At 41.8% G+C, this 21,115-nt stretch overlaps 1 protein-coding gene across 7 annotated transcripts; it reads left to right on the forward strand.

Annotated features, from left to right (window-relative positions):
* The first annotated feature begins 633 nt into the window (after positions 1-633).
* Positions 634-20,057, forward strand: map7d2b (MAP7 domain containing 2b). 7 transcript variants are annotated; one of them, XM_067486644.1, is made up of 17 exons: positions 634-952; positions 2,086-2,169; positions 2,367-2,420; positions 2,659-2,819; positions 6,189-6,336; positions 9,232-9,321; positions 11,088-11,177; positions 11,701-11,819; positions 13,128-13,201; positions 13,403-13,611; positions 13,715-13,853; positions 14,265-14,445; positions 14,572-14,676; positions 14,923-14,986; positions 15,795-15,927; positions 16,601-16,893; positions 17,215-20,057. In XM_067486644.1, the coding sequence occupies exons 1-16, from the start codon at positions 916-918 to the stop codon at positions 16,887-16,889; spliced, it is 1,977 nt and encodes a 658-aa protein (XP_067342745.1). In that variant the 5' UTR covers positions 634-915; the 3' UTR covers positions 16,890-16,893; positions 17,215-20,057. The 7 variants fall into 7 exon arrangements, with proteins under 7 accessions (XP_067342745.1, XP_067342744.1, XP_067342746.1 ...); XM_067486643.1 differs by having other exon boundaries at positions 635-952; positions 15,792-15,927; XM_067486645.1 differs by having other exon boundaries at positions 636-952; positions 15,792-15,927; positions 16,622-16,893.
* The last annotated feature ends 1,058 nt before the right edge of the window (positions 20,058-21,115 follow it).

Genomic DNA, 21,115 nt, shown 5'->3' on the forward strand with positions numbered 1-21,115 from the left:
AGTATAACTCATAAGTTAAATAAAGGAGTTTTATTTGGGCCCCTGCCCGTCGCTGACCCTGTGCCCATCACTGACCCTGTGCCCGTCGCTGACCCTGTGCCCGGCACTGAAGGCACTGACCCACATCGACGTGTTAACGCTTCAACTACGACGTAACTCCGCCACAGGCTCACGTGCGCTCTGACACGAGCCAGATGTGGAAGCCAAACCAGGCCACGTGAAGGAGAGGGAGAGGTGTTAATGACGGCGAAACGCCGATGAGAACACAGTGTATTACTACTATAAGAGATATAAACAGATGAAAAACTGTTGAAGTGATTTAAATGTTTTTAAAAACATTCAGTTTTCCTACTCTGCCAACTGGCGTCGTTCTCTGGCAGCGGACACCTGGTTACTAGGCGACGCATGACGGCGCATTAATATGTAAATTAGCCAACTGTAAAGCGGCCACATGTTTGTGAGTTTTAGCTTAAAACCGAGCCGAGATTGGAGCAAACATCACAGTTTATTTAACACAAAGTGCATTTTTCTCTCATTCTTACGCAAGGCATCGACAGCAACACAGACCGGTTAATATTAATTTTCAAGTATTTCGGGAAAGTAGACCGCGCCGTTCGGTGTCGTCATAAGATTTAAATATGGCTGCAGTGTTGACAGCGGTGTGACAGCAGTTGGGTTACGGGTCACATGCCACAGCATCACATAGAGATTCTTGCCACAGCTCGGAGGAATGAAGACGCCCTCCTCCCTCCTCCGTCTCTCTGCCACAAGCTGCCTCAGCATCCTTGTTTTTCTCCCCTCAGTTTACTGAGTCACCGTGCGGAACCATCGGTCTCCTGTGGATTTTGATCACAATCAACGCTTTTTTGGCTCCTGTCAGTTTTCCTGCGCTGAAAATACTCGACGCCCGCTGCGATGACTCGAGTGGCTCCAAGCCGTCCAGCCATGACAGGTAAGGGAAATAGGATCTGATAGTTTTATTTTTTTTTATTTCCCAATAAATGTCCTGTAATGGGAGCCACCCTGCTCACATGAAGGTCTGTTAGTACAGAGCCTGTGAAGACTCCACTGTGTCATGCAAGGATTTGTACGTAATATTTTAAATGGTTTATATTTCCAAGAGGTAGCAAGGGGCAGACAGCATTTGCAATGCATTTCTATTTGGAGATCTTAAGTATTTAAATATTTATATATTTGTCAGTCACGAAATTTGTGCTATAGCCCATCAGAAGAGAATTAACCCTTTAACCAATAACGGAAAAATTGCAGGCATACACTGAAAAATAAGCAATGCATTTAGCTGATGAGCGCGTTTAAAGCGTATCAATCCTCTAGAGAAGCCACAGGAAACGCAGCAATACATACTGGAAATGTGTAATGCGTTAGTGCTGCACCTCTGTGTATATGTCTAATCCCCTAATATGGAAACGATTGAACACTGTTTTTTGCATATATATATGTATATATATATACATATATATATATACACACTCTTACCAAAGACATGCTGTGATCATCTTATAGATGTTTTGAAATGCATTTTTTATTTACATACTTATCTCAACTGAACACACTTATTACCTCCTTTAAAATATGCGATTCAGCTGATGGTTTTGCATATGATGTAATCCTGACTGAAGATTAACCGAAGTCGGACCCATGGGACACTTGGGTCTTAGCGGAGATTTGTATATTTTTGCATATCTAATATGTGTGTGTGTGTGTGTGTGTGTGTTGGAAGGATTTTTTTTTTAGGTGCATCTGTAAACAGATGTCAATAGATGACCTCTGGCTGCTTTTATGTGAGGTTGACTTAGAAAAACAGCAGGAAAAGATCTGAGGTCCTGCATTGAAAGCTTATACTGACACTTGACCCCAAACACAATGGGCAGCTGCCTGGAGATTTAGTATTTTAGTATATGAATGCCATATGCAGTGTGTGTGTGATTTCCTGTTTAAGGTTTTATTTTTTTCAGTACTGACGCAGGAGTCACGTTCACCGCTCCAGCTTTACATTTTTATCTTTACTGCCCCTTGGCCAGTGTAGTGTGAATCATTTCTGACTGCTCTCCTCAAAACACACAGCACTGGTCCCTCCTCCCGGGTCATTGCTTACCAACAGGCATGCGTCTCCTTCTCGATCTCCATCCAGTCCCAGAAGTCCTACAGGTAAACTTCCGATCACATTAAACACTTTGATTTATGTCCATCGTCTTTTAAACCATGGGAGACAAAATTGGAGACATGTCAGCATCAAGATGGAGAAACAATCATTTTGTATGTTTATCATTTCTAATTGTTGCTGTGTTTCTTGTCTATGATTTTATCTCAACTTATCTTTCAATTCTCCCCTTATCTGTCCAAAGGCTCCCAGCTCCATTTGGTAAAAGAGCGACAAGAGGACAAAGAGAAGACACAAGGTAACTGGGTAACTCTCCAGCTGGTGGAGCTCTATGTGGTCTGTCCTGTTCATCTGTCACTAGCACACTCACATCCTGTCTATACTCTCGAACCATTGCAACAAAACCAACATGTCCTAATGCTTGAGAAGAAAATGTCTATTAAAAGAAACGTTTAATCAGTTCCGTAGAAGTGATATTAAAGAATTTACTTAATTCGTCTCACCGCGCTTCTTGTGCATAACCCGCGTGTGTGCAGAGCTGTCTGAGGTGCTGCGGGATAAGGAGCGTCGTGTGCAGCAGCAGCTTGAGCGCTGTGCCGAGGAGCGAGGGAGGAAGATGGTGGAGCAGAGGAGGAAGGAGCAGCAGCGCAGGGCAGCAGCTGAGGAGAAGAGACGGCAGCAGCAAGAGGCAGAGAAGGTCAGAGTTCACAGCACAGCAATGATGCATCCAACACATGTGAGAGAACTCAGACATCTAACAACCGCACGTTTCATATCCTCCGAGACTTAAGTCGGAAAGTGGCTGTGGAAGCCACTTTATTATTAAGGTGGGAACAGGGTGGAGTCATAAAGATGGAGGACATAAAGAAGCACACCTAACGACCCCCATCTTAGGGGTTTGGGGAGTTAGGGTCGTAATCATGACATCTTTATGACTCCACCCTGTTCCCACCTTAGCAGCTTATTCGGGCCTGGGTGGAACAAAGGCTACTCTGGAGGATGTAACTGGGTTCCCCAGCCACTTTCTTCAGACTGAACAAGCTGCTTGGATAAGTAGTGAAACGTTTCTAACCAAGGAAAAATAAGTCCAGTTGACATGATTTAACCCTCGGATAATTATAGAAACGCAAATATATTCCCTTAGAATCTGTCATAGTGAGTGTTTGGTAATGTTGAATGGAATTAATCAGAAAAAGAGAGAGAAGCTGAGAGTGGCACATACAACATGGTGAAGAAGTGCTGTGAAAGTGCACACAGGATAATATTGAACACACTGGCTTCTTTTCCCCCAGCGATCACACTCACTCTTTCCCCTCTTCTCTCTCTCTCTCAGCGTTTTGCTCGCTAACGCTGAATTAATTGAGTCGATCCATAAACAAGTGAATATATTTCCAGGTGTTGTTTGGCTGAACCTGAGTTTAAGGGAATAGCAAGTAATTAATGCAGAAGCTCTACTGACTTTCTGTCAGGTGGGTAATTGTGTGGATTCAACTGAGACGAGAAAGGTTCAAGAGGTTCTCAGCCCCAGAATAAATGGAGACAGTTATTCCTCCATCTTGTAATGTAAATGTATGTAAATGTCTCCTCCTGTTGAGAAATGTCATCAAATGTTGCGTTGTGTGTTGCCTTTTGTCTGAACTCGTCACTCGTTTGAAGTGGACTTTGTGCACTAATTGGAACATTATATATTTTGGTCACTTGAGGGCGACAGGAAAAAGTTGTGAATACAACACTGACAAACCATCACCACCTTTTTAGGTTGGTGAGACGCTGGTAAACCAGTGTGTTTCGTTTTCTGTGCGTTTTAAGGGTTGGAGAAAAAAAATCAACATAAAGACACTTCATGGTTTCCACTTGCTCTCTGAAGGACACGTACACACTGTTCATGCTGCAAATAAGGAAGCACATGTAGTCACTGACTACACCTGTGTACTACTAAACAAGAGCATGCGACCGCGTGAAGAGCCACTTTGTTTGTTTTATCTGGCTCAACAATATCTAAAAGTTGAAAACACTAACACAGATTTTTCCTCCGCACACAGAAGTACTTTTTATAATTGGTCAGTTGGTCTGTACAGTGTAAGTGTAAACCAGATATGTTGTGGTGATGCAGAAAAGCTGATTAAAATGGACAAGATTAATGAAAACACGTCCAGGGTTGTTGTGCAGCATCCACAGTAAAACAATAATTCATCACTTTCGTTGCCCTGCATGAGTCACTGGGCTAAGAATCATTGACTCATGTTGTTTTGATGTCTTCTTAGACTCAAACGTGAATTGGTTGCGTCTGTGCAATAACCCTGTCAGTCTGACCCATAATATAAATTAACGGTGGCCACTGACGCGCTAAGCAGCATGTGAAGGGTTAATAAGTCAGTGGTCTGCAGAGGATTCACGGGAGGGGGTCTGTTTGCTGGCTCTATTGATTTAAATGTTCTGTCTACTCCCTCCCCCCACCCCTCTACACACTCACATGCATAACTTAATGACATGATGATCAGTCAGTCTTGTGGGTGATGGCATCACCACCTTCCGATCACGTGCCTGTTACTGGAACAGACAGTCGATGCTCGCAGTGCTGTAACAAGCACAGATTTTAGTGCTAAAGGGAAAAATAAAGCTGCAGAATCAATGAGCTTCTGATGATGCTGATGAAAATAATTAATGGATACAGGATTCATACCTGTAGCTAATTTTAATTTATTTTCTAATTGTATAAATTTACTTTATTGTAAAAATATTAGATCAAAGCTTTCTCACAAATCAATTAGTTCCAGTTAGAGCTACAGCTTTTTTAATGATTATTTTCCCTCATCCTAGTCAGATTATACATTTTTCTTTTAATTGTTTAAAATTCTGTATCAGAAATATCAGATTCTGATAATATGAGAAAATGGGGAAAAAGCTGTTACAGTTCTCCAGAAAAATGGAGACACTTGACTTCAAAACAATGAATTCAAATTTCCGAATTAATGCAGGTGGATCCTTTTTCTAAAAGCTGTATAGCGTTTACATAAGAGGGGTAGGACAGATTCTGCTCCCTTAACCAAGCCATTCACTCATCCATCTGATCTTCTCTTTGTTCCTCTTTGATCTATATCTCACAGCATATCTACTTACATTTCTTCTGCCTCCCCCTCTTCCTTTAAATCCTTCTAATTGACTCAGAACCCCTCCTCCTCCCTTTATCCCGGCTGCGTCCTGCAGTGTGTGCGTGACTTTGCATGCACCTTCAGCAACACAACCCGTAATGCTGAGGACAGGCTTTCATATATAGACAGTACTCTAGACCAGTGTTATCAAGTTTATACGGTGCAATTACTGCATATGCAACAGCTGCCACATGGCCGCGTATCGAAAAAACAGTGTGAGATGTGGTTGTAAACAGAAGGCTTAGTAGAGGAAAATAGAAAAAGAAGTTCTAAGACAGAAGATGGAAATCACAACATTAGCTTGTTTTACTAGCGAAAGTTTAATATATATCAAAAACGGTTTTAATCATGAATGTTGACTGAAGAGAAAACAAACGCAAACAGTATAAATATAAATATCTGTGTGTGTCTGTGGTCCCCAGTGTATGTACGTGTGTTCATGCATGTACTTGGGGGTGGTGATGGTTTGCATTTTGTCCCCTCCCTTCTGTTGTGTGAAGTAGACTCAGTCTTTAAAGAGAGAGAGGGAGACTGAGGTAGGGAGAGAAAGAGGAAGGATAGGAGGGAGAGAGAGAGAGCGAGGGAGAGAGGGAGAGAGAGCGAGAGAGAGAGAGAGAGAGAGAGAGAGAGAGAGAGAGAGAGAGAGAGAATCTGTGCTACCTAAACACAGAGAGACAGAGCAGCTGTATTATGTATCACTGAGGGACAGAGGAGCAAGCTATCGAACGCTGGTGACCGCCAGCAGACAGTAAACAGACAACTGTGAAGAGAACAGAGGGGTGAGGTTGCTGCTGCAGTTGGATGCGGTAACCATGGCGCAGCAGTCTCCGAGCACATCGCCAGGCGCTCGTCGCCGTAGCGATGGCTCAGTGAGAGAGTGTCTGTTCTTTCCTGTTTCCGAACGCAACGAGCAGGAGAAGCTGGAGGCCCTAGTTCGCCGGAGAGCTGGAGGTGCCGAGAGACGAGAAGGAGGAGGAGGGGAGGATGGCGGAGAGGCTCGGGACCACTTGGATAGCAGGCCTAAACGTTGGACATGGGGAGGACCGCCTGATGGATTGGAGGGTGAGTATGATGGAAGGTGGGGTTTTTGTCGATGATGTGACAGGAAAAAGGAGAATGATGATGTCATGTAGAGGGTTGGTTTGAGATGTAGAACTGGCGAGGCCAAAGGGGTGGATACAGATGGGGGCTGGGGAAGGATCCGAAGAGAGGAGAGGTGTCTGGGAGGAGGTCTGGAGGTCAGAGGGAAAAAGGAAGAGGGGGATGGTGGGATGAAAGGGTGGGGAAGTCAAAGTAGAAGCAGAGGACCGAGCCAGTGATGTGAGGGTAAAGCGAGAAAGGTGAAGATGTGGGGAGGAGGAGAAGGCAGAGGATGGAAAAGGGTGTGGAGGCTGCAATGCAGGAGCAGCTCGGCACTTTGTCTCTAAAGCTCGTCAGGGTTAGAGGAGCCTGTGTGTTTACAGTCACAAAGGCTTCATAATGGAATCAGACGTACTGAACGTAGTGTTTTTATCTCATGGTTCTGGCCTAAAAATGTGCTACAGGTGTGTGTGAGTGAATAGATCTGTGTTTCTATGTGTGTGTCGCTGCTCTGTTGTTTTGTTTCCATGCTGGGAGGCAGATCTCATTCCCCAAATAGCAGGAGTTACACATGTAACCTTGAACCAAACAAGGCCAAAGACATAAACGCAGGCAAAATGCGACATGATCTCTCTTTTTTTCCGGCATCTCCGCCTCATTTTCGGAGGCATTTCTGCCATCATGTCAACCTGCAGGAGGACAAACACGGCACCAGCTACGCTCAAGACGCTGTGGTGCATTCGTAATGACATCAATTATTCACAGTACCAGTCCCGGCACTGACCTGGGATCACTGTCCATCCAGCAGCCTATCTGGGTCCGGCCCAGCCGACTGGCAGACGGGCTGCTCTGGGATCTGTCAGGCCCAGTAGAACCTCAGTGTAGCAGAAACAGCAGCATCTCGTCTTACAGCTTCACTCAATTAAAGGACAGGGACTCACTAAAGGAACAAAGTGTCTGCATGTGCACTTTTGTGCCACATAGTTTTCTGTGTCTAGTCTACTTTAAAGTCTGTGCACTGATAACAGCTGCTACTTCTCTCTTTATTCTGACAGTTCATCGTGACCACAGTCTAGTTTGTCTGACCCAGAGAATTATTTGCGGCCACATGCTTTTTGGTCTGATGAACTGAAAGGAAAATATAGGCAACTGATCTTCAAGGCCATAAAGCAACCACTTCGAACTGGCTTGATCAACATGATAAAAACAGGAACAGGAACGTTTACATTACAAAGTGCTGTGCAGCCACATGATTCCAAGAACATGAGGATTCATTTGGAGCTAAATCAGTTTTAAAATAATAAAGAAGAGATCTGAAATATTTGATGTAATAGTGCAAATGTAGAGACTTGGTTATAATTCTTTTACGTTCTGAAGCTTTAAAGAAGAGTCAGAAAAAAAATATATGATAATGTCAGAGTGTGGTTTCTGGTGCCTTTGTGGTTCAAACTATATAAAAACTGTAGATGTCTACGGCCATGTAAGATCATTTTTTGTCATCATAGTTCCGCTTACAATGTTTTTACTGTAAATTTACAGATGATGTATTTGCTTCAACTGCAAAGAGAAGCAGGATTTGTGTAATGCGTGAACTTGGGATGGAATTGTCAGTCAGCAGATTTAATCCAGATTGAGTTATTTAAGTAGCTATCAAATTCAAATGTATAACATTTTGATAGGATGAATCCTACTCTGGTCGTCAAACCTTTTATTTAGCGCCGTCATCTGGTAAAAACGATTTTGGTTTATCAGTTGGAAAGAAAAGCAGAGAGAAGCAGCTAGTTGTAATATTGTTGAAAAGCTGGAATAGCAGTAGCACTGTTAGTCCACCTGTCCAGAGAGAGTTTGATGCGGTTGCTTGGACAAATTATAGATGAGTAGTAATTTTTAAAAAGGTTTGAGAGAGGTGAACAATGCCTGGCTCCTTTTTCAGGACAGCCTCCCAGTCACAACATAAAATGGGCGCTGGATTATCAATTTAGGAAAGTTAAAGAAATAGTCAGAATCCTGTAACAATTTGATGAAAAGGGGATTTTGCCTATGATTTTCATGCAGCCCTTTGACCATCTTGCAGCCAGTTTCTCAGTCACTAAATGACTGTATGGTCACCATCTAAATGACTGGGACCTTCCCCACCCACTCGACTTATTGCTTATTCCTTTTCCCTACCTTCTTCTCCTTCTCATTTCCATTTCTTTATTCATTTTGATCCATCCTCCTGACCTTCTGAACCAATCAGCTCGCCCAGCATACAGCTCAACACACTGTGGTTGAGATTTGAAAGGTCTGATTAGTTACACATAGCACCCTTCTCTTTGTATATCCTGCTAAGATAAACTCTTTGGAGAAGCATAATGTCCTTTTGTTTCTGGCAGCACAAAATGATCAAATGGTCGTGCTGATGAGATCCAGTGATCTTGGTTTTAGCTGAAAGAAATGGCTCATTGCCATGTTTCCTTCTAGCTGCAAGAATGATGTGTGGAGACGTTGTGCCTGGCTTCAGCTGATATGTCAGAAACTACAGATTCATAAGAGGCCACATTTACATTCTAATTGCAAATGCACTGTTACAGTTTTAAAGCGCGATGCTTCACCTTGTCCCAAGACTGTTGGTCCTCAGCTTGGCCTGTTCCTGTTGCGTATGAGATGTTGTTTTGTCCATTTTGCTGATGATTCTCAGTGAGGTTTTGGTGCTGGGAGTCTTGCATAGTTTGGTTTATCTCACATTTTTCTTTCCAGTTTATGTTTGCGTGTTCGGAAAGAGGTCGACTGCTGTCACGGTGTGTGTTTCCATCATTTGTTTTAGCAATGGAGGTGTGTTTGAAAGAGTGTGTGAGAGTGTAACGCTTCGCCTTCTCCGCTTCACTTGCTGCCCAGGTAACCGTAAGACCCCGCCCTGCAATGCCATTGGCTCTGCACAGCCCAATGAGCTTCCTGCTGCTTCCAGTGCCAGCCAGTCCCATAACGGTACAGATCACTCTCTGTGTGTGCCACCTCCATCCCGCTACCACACCATGGATCTCACCGTCTCACCTGCGGCTTTTACTTTGTCTGCATGTGTGTGGTCGTCTTTGTGCTGTCACACTGGCTGTTTTATCATCCTGGTGTATGTTCACTGCATCTGTGGGTGAATTCAATGCAGCGTTGGAAAGAAACCGCCTGTAAAAAGTGATTTTTATTTTTAATTTCTACTCATTTTTTACTGTTGCCAGTAATATTATTAGGACACTACATTCTTGCAGTACAAGTACAACATGTTCCATCACTGATCAACATACATTCACTGAACACATGTTTGACAGAAACTAGAACAACTCTAAATCCAGCAGCATTTAGGTTTGGCTGACACCGAAATGAAGCGAGAAAAAAATCATTCGGACCAGAGACCTTCCAGCTATGAAGAGCTAGAATTAGCTGCTGCTAATTGAAGCAGACAAAGAAAAAAAGACAAAATGCTTTAAATCAAGCTTTTGTCGTTTGTACCTCAACATTTGTGTTTTTTAATGTGTGTAAAAGACATTTGTTTTTGTTTTTTTTTGTTCTTCACCTATTTGCATCAACAGTTCAGTTTATATTTCCACTTATGCTCATCTTTGTCCCTAATAACTAATAACTGTCTGGTTTGAAGCCCTGACTGCACACACACACACACACACACACTCAGCACCCCACCCTTACATTCAGCACAACAAAGGGCTGCTCCTCTTCCTGTCTTCCCTGCCCAGGGCCATGTTTAACGATGCATAAACATCCTTCTCAGCAGGGAAAGTCTAAAAAAAAAACAGCCTGCTCCACTATAGCAGACATTCACCCTGTAGCTATATGGAAAACCTATTGGCCTCCATCTATTTCCAGGGACTCTGTCACACACACAGCAGCACCATGACACCATCATGTCATCTCAGTGGCATATTGCAGATGTAGCCACTGGAGAAATCCTCATCCTGCACTGTTGCACTTTTCCTAAACCTTCAAAAATCACTTGTTTGTTTGGGTTTTACAGTTTTATTAGCTGCAAAATGAGCTAACAGAAGCACAACAGTGATGTTGCCTAATACGCATTACCCCTCAAAATTATACATTTACACCATATGACCAGAGAAAACTGAGATATTTTAAAACTTTAGTCTATAAACATTGTTCTAGAGATTGAATGCAACAAAGTAAACACATAACATTATGTTATAAATGCTATCATTATATTTTCTTAGCTGTAGTTAACATGTTTTCTGTTCTTTAATTATATAAAAGACGACGACATCCCGAATTTTCTTTCTCGATCTAGTGTTTCACAGCAATATGGTAAAATTATAAATTCAGATTTGCTGGTGACTCGGTTTCTTTTCTGTGATCCTGGTGCCATTTAAAATCTTTTCCTCCCTCTTTCATGGGCTTCTGCAATGGCTGCTTCTCTATCCTCACCCTCCATTTCATAACGAAGCAGGCTGCACCACGATCGGTCTCTGCTCTCTCTGTTCTGCTGCTTCACGTCTGTCTTGCATCACAGAGGTTAATTTATTCGGCGGCGTGCACGGCTCATCGATCAGCAGAATTATTTTCTGCTTGAGCTGGCAGTTTAGTGCTTGTCGTGTGGTGGGTGTTTGCTGTGGGACCGGGGGGGGGGGGTATTGAACACATTTGTGACGTTTACATCATCGGCCGATGCTACAGCTGAAGCGTTCACATTAAGGATTTTGTGTGTTGGTGACTTGATTTGTTTCATTTTTTACCAGTTGTTGACTTCCTGTCTCCACCTGGCGCGGATCAGCCAATGAACAAACAGCTGTCCAGCTCATCAGCCGCCCTCCACTCACCGGAGAGAGGTGAGAAAGATTGTTCACATTCAGAGCAGGAAAGTACGAAGCCGAACACTGTGCGGTGCAAGTTCCACGCCAGGCCTCTCAAAAATGATGGTTAAAACAGAGACAACTTTCTGTTCCCCAACCCCCATCTTAAAACAGTTAAGTTATAAAAATGCTAAATTTCATTTGACAGTAGAAATCACAAAATGACCGTCAGCTTGAAATTTTCGCATGACATACCTGTTTAGTGCGAATACATTTCCAAAGGATTCTTAATCCAAATGACTGCATCCCTTTTACTAAGAACGTGTTTTTAAGATTTTCGGGTAGAAACTTGAACTTTCTAACTGGTAAAACTGAGGAAAATGGTGAAACGACACGTCTTTTTTGTGAATATCTGCGATTTGTATTACACTCAAGTGTCTTTTTCACTTATGGAAGTTTCTGATTTTCATGTGTAAATGTGTTGGTGTCTGTGGTTATGCTTTTATGTGTTTTTTTTTTTTTTATCCATTTATGTGTGTGTCGGTCTGTGATCCATTAGTGTCTTTTGTGTCCCAACGAATAGCTCCCTCAAACAACCACAGACCCTACAGAAGTTCCTCTAATCGCAGGAGCATCGCTGGATTCCCTGAAGATGCATCCAGAGCCAAAACACCCACAGTAAGACACATACATGGTCTTATTGCGAAGACATTGCATCCGGTAGCTCCACACTCTAACCTCAACACAGTTAAACTTCCAACCCCAAATGTTTCAACCTAATTCTGATCTGAATCCTAAAACCAAATCTTAATTTTGAAGTTTGGTGGACTGCACAAAGTAACATTTGTCCACACAACCCCAGCTTTTTGTTGCTCTTTTCTTTCCTCTGTCCAGTCACCCCAACCAGGTGGCCGCCCACCCTGAGCCTGGTTCTGCTGGAGCTTTCTTTTCTTAAAGGGAGTTTTTCCTCTCCACTGTTGCCAAGGACTTGCTCAAGGAGCACTTGTTTGGTTTTCTCTAAACATATATATCATATATGTCATAACTTTATTCTGTAGAGGGGCCTGAGATGACTTTGTTGTGAAGTTGTGCTATATAAATAAAGTTTGAATTGAATTGACTGGAAAATACAGCATATGTAAACGCTGCCTGTCCACTGCGGTAAACTAGATATTTGAGGGTCCTACTCTATGTGTAGATGAATTGAAATACCTCTGCAGAAGAACTATTGTATGAGTGAGTGACTTGCTGCTTTTATTTCAAACCCATAATATTCTCATCACTATTGTCTATTGGAAATTAGGCCACATTTCCCTCAAATCCCAAGAGGATATTGATGATTCAGTCAAATTACTTCTCGTCTTTTGTTAACTAAATGAATATAATACATTTTTCCATTAAGGTTTTAATTTACCATCGGTTATCACCAGGTTTTTTTTGAGGGAAGTGGATAACAGTCAAATGGAAATGAAAAGAGATATTAATAACACATCTCTCCATTTGCTGCTTTATTCACAACATGTTCTGTAGTTGATTTGATCCCGAGAGAGCGATCTCATTTTAAACTGATGTCAGCTGGAAAATGCTACTCTACCAAAGCTTTAAGGACGATCCACTTTTATTTTGTTGTTGTTTTTTGTAAATTATTATTATTTTTTTAACAGCATCTGTTGTCAGAGTGAGGTAATGCAACACATGTTTATTTGCAAAAATGACAGGACCTGGATTAGACAGGAAGAAATTGATCATTCTGAAAAGTCAGTAACTTGAGTGTCAGGCTCTTAAGAAGCTGACAGTGAAGATCATATTATTTTACAGCAGTTACATTTACACTGCTTAATAATTCACGTTGCATTGTTAGTGTCAGGTAATGCGTGCAGCATCTCCAGCATTCGTCTCCCAGTGACATGTTTCTGTGGGAATGCAACAGTATTCAAAGTGTTTGATGTAACGTGTGTGTGTATTCACTGTGTGTTTAATTTGCAGGGGGAGACTCCGAACACACCGGCCCGCAGTGCTTCATTCAGGGCCAACAGCAAGGGCCCCTCCACACCGAAACGGTACGACTCACTCGCAAACATTACACTGAACCACTACACACTCACTATTGAAATTGAATTAGTGTGCAGGCGGTAAAGGAGTGGACAGCTGGCGATGGGTAATGGGCAGCGTGTCTCAGCGAGAAGCGGAGAGGTTCAGGAAACAGGTGATTGGGAGTCAGGATTAGAGTTCAGCTGATTTAGCTCTGCTGTGTTTTTTAGGGTGAGGTCAACCAGGAATCATGCACAGTCTCCCAGCTCCCCTGGCCAGTACCCCCCCTCCCCTCTCCGACAGAGAGCCACCACCCCCAACACTGACGACAGGGGCCACGTTGAGGTCAAAGGTCACAGCACCCTGGAGAGGAAATCAACAAAATCTGAAACTTCAGAGAAGAAGATTCCTAAATCCACCAGCAGAGAACTGGCTGCAGGTAAAGACATAGTGTGTATTTTGTTTGTGGTCCTTTACATGTTGTCCAGAACTCAAAACTTTAAGTAGCCATGAACCTGTCTACATAAACCTTATGTCCCCAGAGTCTCCAGGTACCCCCACAGGCAGGAGTGTTGCTGGGACAATGGATGCTGAGGAGGCTTCCAGGCTGCTGGCAGAGAGACGACGCTTGGCCCGAATACAGAAGGAGCAGGAGGAGAGACAACGACAGGAGGAGGAGCGGTGTGTTTTTAATGTCTCGGTCTGTTACTGCTCACATTTCTGGCTTAAATGTAATCAGTTAAAAGACAAACATGGCCACAAAGAGATGCACAACAACCACAACAATCATGTGAAACAACTCATAAACATTGTAAAAATACAGTAGTATCAAACTACAGCGTAACAAACAGACACAATATGACAAACACATCACTCAATGTGACAAAAAACTGTGAACAAAAAAACAAGCACAAGGTGACCAAAAATCAACATATGACTAAAAACAAATAAAAAGCTAAAAACTAGGTAAATATTGTCATTGGTGTTGCTAGGTTTTTTGGTCCAGTCCTAAAAGTTTAAATTTGACATAAAAAAATCCAAAATCTGTGCCATATCGATTGCTGCCTGCTCAAATTCAATGTGCTCCTACAGGCTGAAGGCTGAAGAGGAGCTAAGGAGGCAGCAGGAGGCGAGAGAGCGACAGGAAAGAGCAGCAAGACAAGCTGACGAGGAGAGACTGAGGCGGGAGGAGGAGAGGAGGAGCAAAGAGGAAGAGGAGAGAAGACAGAAGGAGCAGAGATGGAAGGACATGCAGGACCAGCTGGACAGAGAGGTCGGTGTACATTGTCTTTGATATAAATTGGAAACGATGTAGAACCTGTTCCACTCTGCTTAGTACCAAGCTGTACACAGTTGTAGACGGCAGGTGTTTGAGCAGGTGTTGCTGGGTGCTTTTCAGAGGGAGGAGGCCTTCCTGCGAGCTCAGAAAGAAGCCGAGAGGAAGAGGCAGGAGAGGGAGCTGCTGCACATTCAGGAGGAGCAGGAAAGGCTGCAGAGGAAGAAGGTAGCAGACTCACCTTCACACGCACCTGTTTAAATGTGGCAAGTGTGGCATTTAGTGCTGGACATTCCCCTGATATGGATTTGGAGAAAGAGTATCAGAACAAAGTCCATTTAGCATGTTTTCAAACTATGGACATTTTGGAAATCTACAATATTATGACAACTGAAGGTCATATATGATCAAAAGCCCAAGAAAAAAGTTCAACTAACCTCTAAATTTTGTTTGTGTTGCCTTTTGTTGTACCAGAGAATTGAGGAGATTATGAAAAGAACAAGGAAGAGTGAGGTGGAGCCTCCGTCTGGTGCCTCAGGTGAATGTTAAATAGAACTTTCATTTAACACACACACACACACACACACACACACACTCCTGCAAAACTCCTGTCCTCATCCCCAGTGGCTTCATTATTTTTCCCAGTGTAATTTAATGTCTTATATTTACGTTATTTTTCTCATTTAACAACTGATTTTATTTACAGTCCCATTTATTGAACATTCTCCATCTTTTTCATCATTTTTGTTTTTCCATGACAATGCGTGTGGCTCTATGAAATCAGTTTCAGCTGCAGTGTGACTCAGCAGGGTTTGACAGATAGGGGGACAGTGCCTCCTGATGGTAGCAGCACCTCAAAAGCCTGCAGCATTTGCTGAACTCGTTGACCGACCTGACTGACATTACCACAGTTTGATCACCTCAGCCTTCCCCAAGTGAAGATAAAACACCCTAATTCATGAAAGGCTGGACTATAAAACATATCGAATAAACCGTATAGAAGGCATATTTTAAAAATGCTGATTGCAAACAAGCAGCTAGTAAAAGACAAAACACCACATTTACTGCATGTAATGATACAATATGATGTAAGAGCCTCATTCTTTACTGTGGGTTATTCATACTTCATGCATCAGTCTCAAGGGGAAAATGGTTCACAGGGGCCTGAGGTTTAATACACAGAAATTCCAAATCAAAAGGCTTAAAAACGTGCTGTAATCAGTATTATTTAGCAGACACAAAAAAAGCTCAGTGGAAACTGTCCAGTGTGCCGTAACTTTAGGAAATACCAATACATTTCAGGTTGACAATAATATCAGTGTATTGACACTGTGTGTTGGCAGCAGCTGACATGAGAGCTGAGGCTTTGGAGGAGGACGCTCCAACCCGTGCTGAACCCGCTGTCATCATGCTGGGACCCCTGGAGAATAAGAGTTTTGTGGACGAGCTGTCGGATGGAGTCCAGTCCATGGACGTCAGGTAACACATCTCACTCTGCTTTAACTGTCACTACACTGTGTGTGTTGGTTACTGTTGCACAGATCTACAGAGTAAAACAAAAAGATTTGTGTAAGTTTCTGCTCATTTCAGTGTTTGGGTTTTTATCTGCAGTACAGTGGCTCCAAACATACCAACAGCTTCTTTGTTTTCTTTGAATTAGCTTTACATGTCATTCTCATCCTAAATTTGTGCTGCTCATTTAAACAGAAGTTCTCAAAGGAAGGAAAAAAGAGATGCATTTCTTGTTAAATTCATCATTTCCATAATCCAATAATTTGCTGTTTGTTCACTTGGTTTTGCCTGAAAAAGACTTCACTTACTGTACTTCACGTACACTTCAGGACATGAAAGCACATTAACTGAAGCTGTTTGCTTCTTCAAAATGCCCAATTTGTTTTGATTGCTTTTTCATCACGCGTGACAAAGAACCGATGTGCGGGGACTAGAGGATGTCTGCTGTTATTACTTAGAAAATTGTTTAAATGATTAACTGACATGATCAAATAATAAACTTGCATGTCCAGCCCTCGTCCAAACACAGAAATTTCATTCTTCTATTTAAAATGACTGAATTTTGATTTAATGCTGCAGCTGTGCTTTGAAATAGCTAATAAATCAAATATTGTGTCTCTGTCATTATTGTTTCTTTAAGCTCTCCATCTGTCTCCATCAGTCCAGTGTCCAGGGACGAGCAGGCGAGTGCTCATGATTTTTCCCCCGTCACTGAGGCACCAGACGGCTGCCCCCTCGAGCAGCTGACAGAATTTGAGGCCCAGGCTCAAGGACAAAGACCTGGTGCCGAAACACCCCCGTACCCTAAGCTGCAGGCTGGCAGCGGGGTCGGAGACCTCAACAAGAATCTGCTGATTGCTTACAGTGCTGCCTCTGAACCCTCTCAGCTCATTCACAGTGTCAGCCAGAGGAAACTGGACGTCCAGTAGCCAGGTAGAGACGGGCACTGTCAGTGTGACTTAGCCTAACACAAAAGTTGTAGGACTCTGGGTTACGTAGTTCTCGTTTGAAAGAGCTCCTTTAAAGACAACAAAGGACCAGGAAAAGATGCACATGCTCTGTAATATGTATGAGAAGACCAACAAGCAAATATATGATAAATGAGCACAAGCAGAAAGTATCCAGAGGAACAGGCAGAGCCTTCATTCAGATTATGTGAAGTGCTTTAACACTGCAATGTGAAATGTGGCTTATTAATCTGTGCGATTTGCAGTTGGGAACAGTTTTCCACGATGTGTTTTTCTCTCTCCTTAGGACATTTTCAGGAGCTGTCAGGTTCATTTGAAACAGGAGCCAGGAGAGCGTGCAAGAGACCAGCCCCTCCATCTGCAACAGCAACAATCATCATTTCCACCAGGAACACCTGATCTCTAATCTGTATTAGCAAACCACACACACATATATCTGTTGAGCTTTTGGCCACATATTGATGCAATGCAAATAGGCTATTTTGACTTTCAGAAACAGTTTGGAAAAATCGTGCAAACAAGAAAAGATTAAAGTTGGGAAAGTGAAAACTAAAACCTATCAACACAAGTTGGGGTTTGGATCAGTTCATTGTCAGCTCAAATCTGCACTCATTAACAGTCTTTTCAGTTACAGATTACACACTTTATTGCATCGAAGACCTTTCATCAAACCTCTGACACTGGGCTGCATCTTTTCTGGACTGTTTTGTCCCAAACAATCCTCTGAAATCTGTACCAGTATATGTGTTCATGCTGAAGCCAATATATCCCTGCTGCATTGCCACAAAATATCACTCGAGTATCAATGGCGCTTTAATCTCTCATGTCTGCTTTTGTAAAACTGTAAATAGATCTGAGCGAGGAGCCTGTCGTCGTAAGTAGAGGCAGCAGCTCTGTAGCAGTGTATCTGGAGGGAAGCTGTGGAATTAGATAGTTTCTCTCTTTTTCGTCAGTGTTTCTGATGGTTACTGTGTGTTTATCTCACCACTGACCTCTGGTACTGCTCACAGTGACTCTGACTTCTATAAAAACCCAGTCTGCTGTAGATTCCTGCTCATCCTGATGATGGAGAAAACATCAACTTATAATATAATTGGGCTGTTGACCCGAAACACGTACAGTAGCCTTTAGCTTTGGTCTCTCTGGTACTTGTCATCTGATTGACAATTTGTGGACTTGATATGAGGATTTGAAAAAGCCTAAGCACTGAAAGGGTAAAAAAACGTTATAAAGTGTCCCGTATTTTTATCTGTCGGTCAGGAACATATTGACACAGTGTGTTGTGTATTTGCCTGGCACTGACTGTAACCGCGCAAGCTCCAGTTTATAGTGTGCACTTACAGTAGTTTCAATAGTTGTTTCACTGCTCTGAAGACGCTTGCATCTCCACCTTAGATCAGTCCCCAGATGGAAATATACCTCACAGGTTCACAACAGACTCTGCTTGTAAGGTAGCATTTATCACCTTACAGCTCATCACCGCCGAGGCCTTAAACCTCTGCAGTTAACTCCTTTCCCTCCCTCTTCTGGGCTTTACCGTCAGGCTGTGTTTCAACCAGCATCTGCACTTTTCACTGTTTAAAGGCCTTTTCCCACTAAAAGAGCCTGGAAGTAGACAAACAAAAACTACAAATGCTCCGTAAGCAAGTCTCTTTGCTTTTCAGCAGCATTGGGGATCAGAAAAAGGCCATTTTGTGAAAGTAAAGCAACTATTGCCTAGATCCACAAAAGCCCCATGTTCACGGAGGTTTTTGGAAACACTGAGATGATATGTCCAGATACGCCCAGTCGCCTTTTAATGTTTAGACCAAACTCCAGTAGAGATAAGGAAATTTGTTTGCATATTTTGTCTCCCTGTTATACGATTTAGACGCAGATGTCTTATTCTGGTAGTGAATACTAAATACCTTTAGGTTTCTTGGTCAGCCACCAACCAAACCTTCTGCGAAATCTCCTTTGATTCATTCAGCTGTACCGTTATATTTTCATGCATTTGACATTGATGTGCTGATACCAGCTGTGTTAAAACTACAATTTAGAACAATTAGAAACAGCATTCAGGTAAACCCCTTTCTTGTAAACAGTATCTTCTAAATGAAAGTGTGTTCATGTAGTTGAGTTCCTTTAGCTGTTCAAACCAAATATTTGAGTCAACCTTAAAGATCAGCTTGTGTAAAATAGATTAGGAAATCACAGTGTGTTTATTAAACTGTTTTATCTTTAATATTGATAAATGTGATGTCCCTACATCATCTAGTGTTGGGTGGATCATTACATTACAAACGCGTACTGTTCAATTTCTATTCATTTGTGTTAGCACCACATTACAACTGAGTTATCTCAAGGCATTAAAAAGTAACGTCCAGACCAACAAATCCCACGCAAGGCGACAACAGACTGGTGATGCCGGAGAAACGAAGAGTTTCAACAAAGGTCAACATCACATTTCTGCACATAATATACGACCGAATTGATACAGACACAGTTAAAGGTATGATCTGAACGTCAAGGGGACTTTTTAGAGTCAAAGAACCAAACTTCAATTCTGCTGCATAGTGAGTTTTAATGAAGGTTCATGTGTATAATGGGTCTTGCTGCTGCTCAAAAGTTTCACCCTGAGGAAAAATAAAAATTCCCGGGCACTGCTGCAACCTTCAGCACATTGTTTAAACACTCCTGTCAGCTTCCTTCTTCCCACATTTGCTAATTATTCCTCCAGATTCTGCTGAAGCTCAATGTAGGAGGGTCTCCTGGGCTCCCTTGTATATGAAGAAAAATAAAGGACATATTGTTTATTCTAATGTTACTAAAACTCTGTGTCACTGCAGCTTGGTGGAATATATCATTATACATGTGGTGCATGGATAACTGCTGAAACTAAACAATAAACTTCATCAAGCCATCTGTGTGAGTGAGCTGGATAAATCCATAAATGTATAATACTGGAGAACAGACACCTTTTAGAACATCAAGGAGAAAATAAAATTGTTTAGTCTTTACATTCGTGTGACAATTATGTCACGTGATGATGTATGAAATAGTAATGCCGCCACATTTATTTATCATTATAACTCACTGTGTGTTGACTTTATGCTGCACTGAAATTAAACCTGATCTGCAAAAATGTAAGTGAATAAGGAATTTTTGCTTGTTGCACTCCACAGCTCCATTGCCCTGAATATATTTGGTCTGTATTATTGACATCAGAACCAGACTTCTGCCCATCGGCTTTCAAAGTGAAGCACTTTGAAACCATCGGTTTGAATGGGCTGTAGTGGACCATGCAACCATGGCAGTGATTAGTTAATAACTTCACATGATCTTTTTGCATCTGAACTGATTTAAAGCCAGTACACATACTACATTGGGGACAAACAGTACTGCAACTCTAAAAGCATAAAGAAATGCATCTTACACTAAAACTAAATACTAGGATTTTCCATAATACCATGAGTAGTCAGATGTTGCTAAATACTACAAAACTAGTTGACATATACAAGCAATTGCTAAGCCTCTCACTTGACTACCGCACTCACTTTGGTAAAACAAATATATCATATGGTAATGAAATTAGGGACCTTTGTTAATTAAATTTAGACCATGACATAAAGATTAGATTTAATACTATATCAAATTTAATAATTTTCTTCTTCTCCCAATTATGTTACATGTCAAGCTTATAAAAGGACCCAGTACAGAGTGTAATTAAAACTTATAATAGTTCAACCCACTACAACATTTGTTTTGTGATAGATTTTGAATTAAGTAATAAAATAATACAGTACATTTATATGTTTATAAATTTTACTTTAAAGTCATATTGTTTTATTACATTTGAATTATGATTGCTCCTTCTCTTCTCTGATGAACACTCTCCCTCCCATTTGAGGATACTCAATAAAATGAAGGCAGGGCAGCGTTATGTATGTGTGTTATTTAATTATTACAAACAGAATTTCATGAAATTGGTGTAATTAAAGGTAATAGGGTTTATTATTACAGGCAACCTCGGTGAGGGCCAATCTGCTGATTTTGTGGATTGTTGATAAGCAAAAGTTGACATGCTTGACGTATACCGTGTATTTTTACTTCGTGTTATTCATGTTTTTATTATTATTTTTATCGCCTTATTTTTGTTTTTGTTTTTTTACTGTGGATTTGTACAACCAGTAGCTTTATTTTGAAAA

Source organism: Channa argus, chromosome 19, assembly GCF_033026475.1.
Source record: "Channa argus isolate prfri chromosome 19, Channa argus male v1.0, whole genome shotgun sequence".
Classification (NCBI taxonomy): Eukaryota; Metazoa; Chordata; class Actinopteri; order Anabantiformes; family Channidae; genus Channa; species Channa argus.